General features: G+C 39.8%; 3 protein-coding genes across 3 annotated transcripts in view; all 3 read left to right on the top strand.

Moving 5' to 3' along the window:
* LOC122289576 (YTH domain-containing protein 1-like) overlaps positions 1-5,769 on the top strand; it is a 58,840-nt gene extending 53,071 nt beyond the window's left edge. Inside the window, exon 8 of the mRNA XM_043096716.1 lies at positions 5,708-5,769. Within this exon, the coding sequence (XP_042952650.1) occupies positions 5,708-5,760 (53 nt within the window). The 3' untranslated portion in view covers positions 5,761-5,769. The remainder of the gene's footprint in view (positions 1-5,707) is intronic.
* Positions 1,850-7,902, top strand: LOC122289577 (geraniol 8-hydroxylase-like). Its single transcript, XM_043096717.1, has 3 exons — positions 1,850-2,769; positions 2,893-3,367; positions 7,633-7,902. The coding sequence occupies exons 1-3, from the start codon at positions 1,876-1,878 to the stop codon at positions 7,761-7,763; spliced, it is 1,500 nt and encodes a 499-aa protein (XP_042952651.1). The 5' UTR covers positions 1,850-1,875; the 3' UTR covers positions 7,764-7,902.
* Positions 7,903-8,253: 351 nt separating this feature from the next.
* LOC122289574 (geraniol 8-hydroxylase-like) lies at positions 8,254-10,188 on the top strand. The gene is made up of 2 exons (XM_043096708.1): positions 8,254-9,302; positions 9,426-10,188. The coding sequence occupies exons 1-2, from the start codon at positions 8,409-8,411 to the stop codon at positions 10,029-10,031; spliced, it is 1,500 nt and encodes a 499-aa protein (XP_042952642.1). The 5' UTR covers positions 8,254-8,408; the 3' UTR covers positions 10,032-10,188.
* The last annotated feature ends 733 nt before the right edge of the window (positions 10,189-10,921 follow it).

Here is a 10,921-nt window from a genome sequence, read left to right on the forward strand (position 1 = left end):
GACTCTCACTATCATCACATTCGTCTTCAATGATCATATTATGTAAAATAACACATGCTTTCATAATATTTGTTAGGTCCTTCACTTTGAACATTCGGGAAGGTTCATGAATGATAGCAAATCGTTGTTGAAGTACCTCGAATGCGCGCTCGACATCTTTTCTTGTAGATTCTTGTGCTTTCACAAAATTTTTCTTCTTGTTCCCTGGTGGTGATGGAATTGTCTTCACAAAAGTTCGCCACTTGGGATAAATACCGTCCGCAAGGTAATACCCCATAGTGTAGTCGTTGCCATTGATAGTGTAATTGACTGCAGGAGCACGCCCTTGGGCAAGTTCCGTAAAAATAAAAGATCTCTCTAGCACATTAATGTCGTTATATGAACTGGGCATACTGAAAACTGCATGCCATATCCAAAGATCATATGAAGCAACTGTTTCTAAAATAATAGTTGGTTCACGGATGTGGCCAAAGTACATACCTTTCCAGGCTGCGGGACAATTTTTTCACTTCCAATGCATGCAATCAATGCTTCCGAGCATTCCTGGGAATTCTCGCTGTTCACCAACCAACAGCAATCGGGCTATATCATTAACATTTGGAGACCGCAAATATTCATCTGAAAAAACAGTTACTATTGTCTCAGTAAATTTTTTTAGGCTCTCCATTGCGGTGCTTTCACCAATACGTATGTATTCATCCATAAAATCTCTAGTTACCCCATACGCTAGCATTCTAAGTGCTGCGGTTATTTTTTGCATAGAAGATAAACCGAGTCGTCCGGCATTATCTCTTCTCTAGACGAAATACGGCTCATAAGACTCTACCTCATTTAGAATACGAAGAAATAGGGGACGGCTCATCGGAAATCTCCTTCGAAATAGATTCGGGGGATATATTGGATTCTCTGTGAACTAATCACGAAATAGGCGCTCGTGCCCCTGGGAATGATCACGCCGAATAAACCTACGTGGGTGCCTATTGTCACGTTTCCTCGATGACTGTCTATCGATCTCCTCAGTATGAACATCGCTATCATCTTCAGAAGATACGTATGTCAATAATTTACGAAAGAATGTACGAGCCATTCGATGAAGGGAGTGGGAGATTCTATACAATAGAATCTCTGTTCTATAAATGAAATGAGACTTGAGTTTGTGAGAATGTGAATGTTAGCAATATGCTAATTTATAGAGGAAAAAGTTACCGTTACACTACAAACAAAAAATATTACCGTTTGAGAGAAGACAAGAAAAGTTACTGTTAGAAAAAAGATAAAAAATATTACCGTTGGAAAAATGATAAAAAAATATTACCTCTGTAAAAAAGACAAAAAATATGACCGTTGGAGAAAAGACAGGTAATATTACCGTTACAACCAATTTAAAAAATTATATCATCAATACGTGACTACGGATCCTCATTAATCTTTAATTGATAAATCATCTCTTCTAAATAAATTTTCCATCACATTAGAAAATGCATTAATTTATTAATAAAATTTACTATTTTTATAATACGATTAATGATTTGAAAAAATATTGTATTGGGTAGTCAAAATCATATAAAAATTTAGTTGAAAGTGATATTTGAAAAAAAGATAATAAGACAAAAGAGTTAGTAGTTAGGATTGTAAATGGAAGAGAGAGAAAAAAGTAATAAAAAAAGAATAGAGAAATATTATTTAATAGAATAGAGATAGGGATGGGGAATGGAATGTAGGAGGTTTTTAGAAGATGAATAAAATTTATGGATAAATTTGAAAAAATATAATTTTGAGTTAAATTATAGGAATGAGGATGGAAACCGAGGATGCTCTTGGAATAGAAGTCATCTTCGTTATAGGATCTCTCCACTGGAGTTTCCATAGACAAACATGGATTTCTTGAGCAGTATCTTATATATTTGCCTCGCCTGGACCCTGATCCAAACCTTCCTAATGTTTACAAGAAGCAAAGCAATTCCCAGAAAGCTTCCACCTGGTCCCAAACCTTTTCCGGTAATAGGAAACCTCTTCGATCTCGCTGCTGTCAAACCCTACAACTCCATTATCGAGCTTGCCCAGATTTATGGCCCCATAATGAGTTTAAAGCTAGGCCAAGTAACCACAGTGATCATTTCTTCAGTGCACACGGCTAAACAAGTTCTTCAAACACACGACCAACTATTGTCCAACCGAACCGTCCCAGACGCGCTCCGAGTCCACAAACATGACGAGTACGGCTTGCCCTGGATGCCCATTTCGACCCAGTGGAGAAGTCTTCGTAAGATATGTAATGGCAAACTGTTCGCCAACAAAATACTCGATGCCAACCAAGCTATCCGGTACGACAAAGTGCAAGCGCTCCTCGCAGAAATTCGTCAAAGCAGTTTAATCGGTGAGGCGGTAGATATTGGCACAGCGGCTTCCAAGACTGCACTTTGTCTGTTGTCGAACACGATTTTTTCGGTGGATTTGGCTGATCCGAATTCTGATACGGCTAGGGAGTTCAAGGAGACCACGCGAAATATCTCTACCGTGGCAGGAAAACCAAACTTGGCAGATCTTTTTCCTTTGCTTAGGAAGATCGATCCCCAAGGCATAAGGCATCTCCTGGCGGTTCACTTTGGTAAGCTAACAGACATCTTTGACCGAATGATTAGCGAACGTCTGCAGTTGAGAAAAGTGTCTGGTTATATCACGAATAATGACATGTTAGATGTCCTTCTCAACAGTAGTGAAGAGAACAGCGAAGTACTGGACAAACATAAGATGGAAAGTTTGTTCATGGTAACTACTGTTACTCTGTTCTTCTTGGACTTTTTCCCATCTTGGAATCATTTGTTCACTTCGATTTTGATGGCAGTTTCTGATGTAAAAAAAATAATCCTAACCTTTTTGTTTTTGGATTAGGACCTATTCGTCGGGGGCACTGATACAACTTCAACTACACTAGAATGGGCAATGGCAGAGCTACTCCACAGTCCAGACGTGCTATCGAAAGCGAAAGTAGAGTTGGAGCAGGTAATTGGCAAGGGAAACCCAGTAGAGGAATCGGATGTTACCCGGTTACCTTACTTGCAAGCAATAATCAAAGAAACATTCCGGTTGCACCCACCACTTCCTTTCTTGCTACCCAGGAAAGCCGAAGCAGATGTGGAAATCGATGGCTACATTATCCCAAAGGGTGCTCAAGTGCTAGTGAGTGCATGGGCTATAGGTCGAGATCCAAGCACATGGGAAAATGCAAACTCATTTATGCCGGAGAGGTTCTTGGGATCAGAAATTGATGTTAAAGGAAGGAATTTTGAGCTTATACCGTTTGGTGGAGGAAGAAGAATATGTCCTGGGATGCCATTGGCAATGCGAATGTTGCAATTGATGTTAGGTTCACTTATCCACAACTTTGATTGGAAGCTTGAAGACGGGGTTAAAATTGAGGATATTAGTATGGAAGGTAAGTTTGGGATAACACATCATATTGGCAATCCAGTGAGAGCTGACCCTATTCCAATTTAAAATTTGTTTAAGAAGTATTGCCATGAAGTGTGAATTGTCCCCTCTATCCAACAAATGGAATATTTGATATGTTTATACTCCAACGTGAAGTTGGCTGCCTGAATATATTAATAAATAAATCTCCTTCCCTCCTTGTGCGGGCATCGCAAGGGGTGGTGGCAAGGCATTGGAAGGTTTCTCTACCAATTTTCTTATTATATATATATATATGTAAATTTTTAAATTTCTTCTTCTTTAAATTTAATGTTTTAAAATTATGTTATATAATGTGGCATTTGAATTCAACGCCATATGCACCGGTGGAATTGAGGTGTAAATTGGACACACGACGAGTTTTTAAAGAGGTTTAATTTGAAATAAGTGATAATGCATGGCAAAACGAAAATTGAAGTGTAAAATTGAAGTACTAAATAGGTAAATTTACCCAAAAAGTTTATTATTGGGAATTTGGGAGCATTGAGAGCATGATGCTATCTACAATTATAGATTGTGCAAGCGTTGCACACTACTTTTAAAAAAGAGTTAGGTACCATTAAAAAAAATTAATTTATTATATAAATCCCATATTTATTTATTTTTTTCAAAAAAAGTGTAGGCAATTGTGCAATCTATTATTGTAAATTTCATTTCTATTTACCAAGTTCAACAAATGCAGACTGGCAAGCCTGGTCCCAATTCATATCTTTCATATAGACTATGGTTAAGAAAATCGTAGCTGCATTTTCTGCACGGTAAGTCGTCATACATTTGAAGACTTGAAGTCTCATTGATTACAAGGAGCCAAAACAGTATAGAACCTTGAACTTAAAAGCGATTACAAACTTATATCTGATAGTCACCAAGAATACATACTTCATTCAAAAGGCACTTTTCTGCTTATCTGATCATTAGTCCGCAAAGAACTAAATGGATGTGAATGGCAAATAGGGGTGAGCCAACTGCAAATTGACACCAAAGTTACGCCCCTCTTGTTTCATCCCATTTTTAGAATTCGGATCAAGACTCACTCTTGTTTCATCCAAGTACGGGCCTCCAATCACAGGAGTGAACAGTAAAACCGGCATTAAGCGAATCGAGTGGTGTTCAGATGGCAAATGGGAAACCCGGGCAGAATCACTGGCCCGCGCTAAATGGAACCAACTCAAAAGAATGAAAATCCAACCCCTGACATAAACCCATTGGGAACAAAAGAGTTAGGATTTTCCCATGCGCATTGTTTGAGAGTATATAACCGCATTCATCTGCATTTGCTAAAGTTCTAAAAGACAAAGGGCAATCTCCTATTAATCCTGAGAATATCTAACTCAACTTTCTAGACAGCTTGTTGAACTTGTTTCATGATTCCAGGATTTTTGAGTAGCCCTGGCATTCCCAATTCCAGTGTCATTGATGTTATACCAGTTCCTGCAGCAAATAGGTGTTGTGACAGACTTCAAGGTGTGACCCATGTAACTAGATCACAGAGTAAGAGAGGACTGCGGACAAGAAATCAATTAGGTGCAAAGTCACTGCCTCAGAGTCGTGCAACCTGTAAATATGGCTCGTTGAGAACCATATTCTGGCAATCTTTGATAAGGAAGTAAAATGTTCACCATGATCTAGAATGCTGAGGTTCTCGTAAAATTTGATTGTTTACTTCATGGATACAGAAACATAGTCGGAGCTACCACTTTCCTTACAAAAATAGGCACAGGTTCAATGCAAGTTGGAATGACACGTACGTAAAACAATATGCAAGCAGTTTGCACACCATCCTTGTACGATACATATTCCATCTTTTATTTCTAATTGGTTGCTCATATCATTATTTTAAGACTACTATATACCTTCCATGTGGTGACATTTCTATTAAGCATGATTTATAATATGGACCTCCGCACATTGTCTCTCATACCTTTTTTGGATATTTAAAGTGTCCTGTTCGTAACTTATGCAGTTCTGTTTTTATCATTCTAGAGAGTTTATAGTTATTGTGGATAAATATCATTGCAGTAGTGATTCATCCACCATCTGATTCTAAACCAAGAGTTATCCAGGGGCCACCAGTTGGATGTTCTGAATGATGATGTGAGCAGAGCCTAAATAGCAGTCACCGGAGCTGCTCCAACTGGACCTATCTCTTGACTCAATTCTATAGTTTTGAAAATAATTAGAATCTAGTCAAGCGGGACAGGTGGGAACAATCCTAAACCGAGTTACTGTTTGATAGGTTGCTGGACCGTCTGGGAAAATGCAGGAGTCATCAAGAAGCAAAAAGCATGATGAAAATTTGTAAGTTTATTTCAGAAAACCGGGGCTTCAATATCTCAAATCACCATTTGTTTTACTTGGTGAAATGTTGTGTAGGAATTCAAGCTCTAAAGCTGACCGGTGTTGCTCACGTAAGAGGACTCATTGCTCATATCAGAAATAATCGCTTCTCTCTCTCTTCGGAAGGTGTTGCTGTTTTCAGGAGTTTCGCCATTTCCTGCAAGGCAATGACCAGTGAAGTTATCTGTTCTTTCCCCAAATTGGGACTCGATATGTTGTTATGTTGTATAAAATCGTACCATAACATAAAATCTCATAACGGGACTGACTGGGGGCTGGTTGCCAACTTGTACATATATTGATTCAACATTGGCTCTCTCTCTCTCTCTCTCTCTCTCTCTCTCTCTCTCTCTCTCTCTCTCTCTCTCTCTCTCTCTCTGTGTCTATAAATCAATAGAGGTTTGGGAATGAAAGCTATGGCATGACTCTACAATTTTAAGGATGCATCAAGAATTTTCGCAAGCTTGAAAGTAGGAGAAACGATGGTAGGAAAGTTAAAAAAACAACACAGAGTGCCACGCACAAGGGCATCGAGAGGGTAGCCAAATCTGTCTTGTATTCACCCCAAGTCTCTTTTGTAGCTGTGTTAGAATGAAAGACTAGAGAAAATCCACTAGCTACTTTAACGTCAATTGATTGTAACGTATTGAGATTTTTGTAAGGCCAACTGGCAACTAGTAGAGAGGAGAATGTGAACAATAAAACAATCATACAAGATATATCAGGATTTAATTCTCTTTGCTGTGAGGCCACACACACAGTCGTTCCTGTCATGTCTCGTGACTCTTGTCCGTATTTGATAAGTCTAGGATCGATTTTCTGTCAAAAAAAAAAAGGATCGATTGCAAAAGCAAATCAAATTTGTTGACAAAACAATGCATTCATTCTCACTAGCGAGAAAATTCTTATTTATTTGTTGGGCACAGTCTGGTCAAGCCCTCCAGCCTTCATCTCGTGCATTCTTCTTTTATGTTGTCGGTCGCTCAAATTCAGCGATGTGCTTAAATTCTATTTTGCTTCTTTTTTACTCTTTATCTTTGTTCTTGAACTGCACTTTGTCAGTGGATTGTGGAGTACTCGAATGACTCCACACAAGAGTATGGATTAGCCAACGTTTGACTGCATGATTAGCCAACGTTTGCAGTTGAGAAAAATGCCTGGTTATATCACCAATAATGACATGTTAGATACCCTTCTCAACATCAGTGAAGAGAACATCGAAGAGATAGACAGAACTAAGATACAAAGTTTGTTCCTGGTAACTATTTAGTCTTATGTTCTTCTTGGGCGTTGATGAATATGGTTGTGATGTTCAAAGACTATTCTAACTGTTTTATTTTCCAAATTAGGACCTATTTGTTGCCGGCACTGATACAACTTCAGCCACACTAGAATGGGCAATGGTGGAGCTACTCCACAACCCAGCAATTTTGTCAAAAGCCAAAGCAGAATTGGAACAGGTAATTGGCAAAGGCAACCCAGTAGAGGAATCGAATATCATCCGGCTGCCGTACTTGCAAGCAATAATCAAAGAAACATTCTGGTTGCACCCAGCGGTTCCTTTTTTACCGCCAAGGAAAGCCGAAGCAGATGTGGAAATCAACGGCTATATTATCCCAAAGAATGCACAGGTGCTGGTGAATGCATGGGCTATAGGACGAGACCCAAGTTTATGGGAAAATGCAGATTCATTTATGCCAGAGAGCTTCTTTGGGTCAGAAATTGATGTTAGAGGGCGGAACTTTGAGCTTATACCGTTTGGTGGGGGAAGAAGAATATGTCCTGGTTTGCCATTGGCAATACGAATGCTGCACTTGATGTTAGGTTCGCTTATCCACGCCTTCGATTGGAAGCTTGAAGATGGGTTTGAAAAAGAGGATATGAACATGGAAGATAAGTTTGGCTTAACTTTACTGATTGCTCATCCAGTGAAAGCTATCCCTATTCCAGTCTGAATGGTTGAAGAATGTACTTGTTTTAGTCTAAACTAATATCTCAAATCTCAAGAACAAACAAACCAAGCTATGTAAAGACAATTTTTTTTCTTTTGATATGTTTGTACTTGAGGTGTTGTCGTGGAATAAGATGTTCTTATTTGAAGGAATTTTTTTTTTTTAACTTGAGAAGTTTATGAACATTAGACTGAAAATGCTGAGAGCTACTTTTTCATAATGCATAATTTATACAATGCATCTAAATTTTCAAGACAAGTCGTCCATTGGGAGGTGAATGGCAGTGGGAACAAGTCAGGCTGCTATTATGTATCCAACATTACAGAGCTCCTTTCCTTTAAAAAAAATACAAAACATTACAGAGCTCCTTTCCTTTAAAAAAATACAAAACATTACAGAGCTCCACGTGTGTTTCCTTCCTAAAGCAATGACTTTGAACCGGCCTTCCCTTATTTTATATTTACGTGACACACCCACTAACTCCTCTATTATTGACTTTAAAATATCATTTTTCCTATTCTGGGAAACTGATCAAGAACAGAAGCTGTTATCCATCTTCGCGTAATGTAACATTGACCCTTCCAAACTGTGTTTTTACTGTTGGTCTACGTTTTCTGATCTCTCTGTTGGGAGTTTCAATAGACGAAGATGGATTTCTTGAGCAGTATCATATATCTTTGCCTCGCCTGGACCCTTATCCAAACCTTCCGAATGTTTGCAAGAAGCAAAGCAATTCCCAGAAAGCTTCCACCAGGTCCTAAACCTTTTCCAGTAATCGGAAACCTCTTCGATCTCGCTGTTAACAAACCCTACAACTCCATCGTCGAGCTTGCCCAGATTTATGGCCCCATAATGAGCTTAAAGCTAGGCCAAGTAACCACAGTGATAATTTCTTCAGAGCACACGGCTAAACAAGTTCTTCAAACACACGACCAACTCCTGTCCAACCGAACCGTCCCAGACGCGCTCCGAGTCCACAAACACGACGAGCACGGCTTGCCCTGGATGCCCATTTCAGCCCAGTGGAGAAATCTTCGTAAGATATGTAATGGCAAACTGTTCGCCAACAAAATTCTTGATTCCAACCAAGCTATCCGGTACGACAGAGTGCAAGCGCTCCTCTCAGAAATTCGTCAAAGCAGTTTAATCGGTGAGGCGGTAGATATTGGCAGAGCAGCTTCCAAGACTGCGCTTAGTCTGTTGTCGAACACGATTTTTTCGGTGGATTGGGCCGATCCGAATTCTGACACGGCTAGGGAATTCAAGGAGACCGCGCGAGATATCACTACTGTGGCAGGAAAACCAAACTTGGTAGATCTTTTTCCTCTACTTAAGAAGATCGATCCTCAAGGCGCAAGGCATCGCATGGCGGTTCACTTGGGTAAGCTAATGGACATCTTTGACCGCATGATTAGCGAACGTCTGCAGTTGAGAAAAGTGTCTGGCTATATCACGAACAAGGACATGTTAGATACCCTTCTCAACATTAGTGAAGAGAACGGTGAGGAAATGGACAAAGCTAAGATGAAAAGTTTGTTCCTGGTAACTACTCTTAACTCTGTTCTTCTTGGGCTTCTTCTCCTCTCGGAATCATTTGTTTACTTCGATTTTGATGGCAGTTTCTGATGTACAAAAATAATCTTAACTTTTTTGTTTTTGGGTTAGAACCTATTCGTCGGGGGCACTGATACAACTTCAGCTACACTAGAATGGGCAATGGCAGAGCTACTCCACCATCCAGACGTGGTATCAAAAGCCAAAGCAGAGTTGGAGCAGGTAATTGGCAGGGGGAACCCAGTAGAGGAATCGGATATTACTCGGTTACCCTACTTGCAAGCAGTTATCAAAGAAACATTCCGGTTGCACCCAGCACTTCCTTTCTTGATACCCAGGAAAGCCGAAGCAGATGTGGAAGTCGATGGCTACGTTATCCCGAAGGGTGCTCGAGTGCTAGTGAATGCGTGGGGTATAGGTCGAGATCCAAGCATATGGGAAAATGCAAACTCATTTATGCCGGAGAGGTTCTTGGGATCAGAAATTGATGTTAAAGGAAGGCATTTTGAGCTTATACCGTTTGGTGGAGGAAGAAGAATATGTCCTGGGATGCCATTGGCGATGCGAATGTTGAACTTGATGTTGGGTTCACTCATCCACAACTTTGATTGGAAGCTTGAAGACGGGGTTAAAATTGAGGATATTAGTATGGAAGGTAAGTTTGGGTTAACATATCAGATTGGTAATCCAGTGAGAGTCGTTCCTATTCCAATCTAAAATTGGTTTAAGAATTTACTTGGTTGAAGCTTAGAAGTATTGCCATGAAGCGTCAATTGTCCCCTCTATCAAATAAACTTATTCGGGAACAATGTTTAGAAGTATTGCCATGAAGCGTGAATTGTCCCCTCTATCCAATAAACTTATTTGGGAACAATGTTTTGTGTGATTTATTTGATAAGTTTATACTCCGATGTGAATTTGGCTGCTTCAATATATTGATAAATAAAACCCACTCACTCGCAAGGGTAGCGGCAAGGCATTGGAAGGTTTCCTCCACTATGGCAAAAAGAAAATTGACGAACAAAACACGTAAATTTACCCAAGTTTGTTGTTGGGAACCTTGAACTTAACAGGTTCATTTGTAACGAGATGAGATAATAAATTCTTATAATTTTCTTCTAAAATATCACCCAAACACCGAAGAGAAGTGATACCCCCACTGCCATTTGCACTACACTACACACAACAGTCCTAATATATAGAGCAGCTCACCCTTTCTTCCCGAACCCCTCTCATTCGCATAGAAAGCCAGTGTCAAGGTGCTCTCGGCCTCTCGTTTTGGCAACCACCATCCACACTGGCCATGCACATCCACCGCTTTGGACACACCGTCCAAACCCACAAATAGTAGATTTTGACAATCACTGGTCACCATCACAGGCCAACGGTGACCATCACACCCAACACACTCTCTCTTTCTCTGTCTCTCTCACCGTCTAGACCGGTCACGTCCACCGTTTTGACCACCAGTTCTGCTACGTACAGGCAAAAATTGTGCTTGTACGTGCACCCCTATGACGTGGCAACACATTACGCTAACACTTAATTTTTATTTTTTTTTTTCAAAAAAGGCAAAATAGAGGAAGAAGAAAAGGGAAGACTATTCG

This window comes from Carya illinoinensis, chromosome 12 (assembly GCF_018687715.1).
Source record: "Carya illinoinensis cultivar Pawnee chromosome 12, C.illinoinensisPawnee_v1, whole genome shotgun sequence".
NCBI classification, from domain to species: domain Eukaryota; kingdom Viridiplantae; phylum Streptophyta; class Magnoliopsida; order Fagales; family Juglandaceae; genus Carya; species Carya illinoinensis.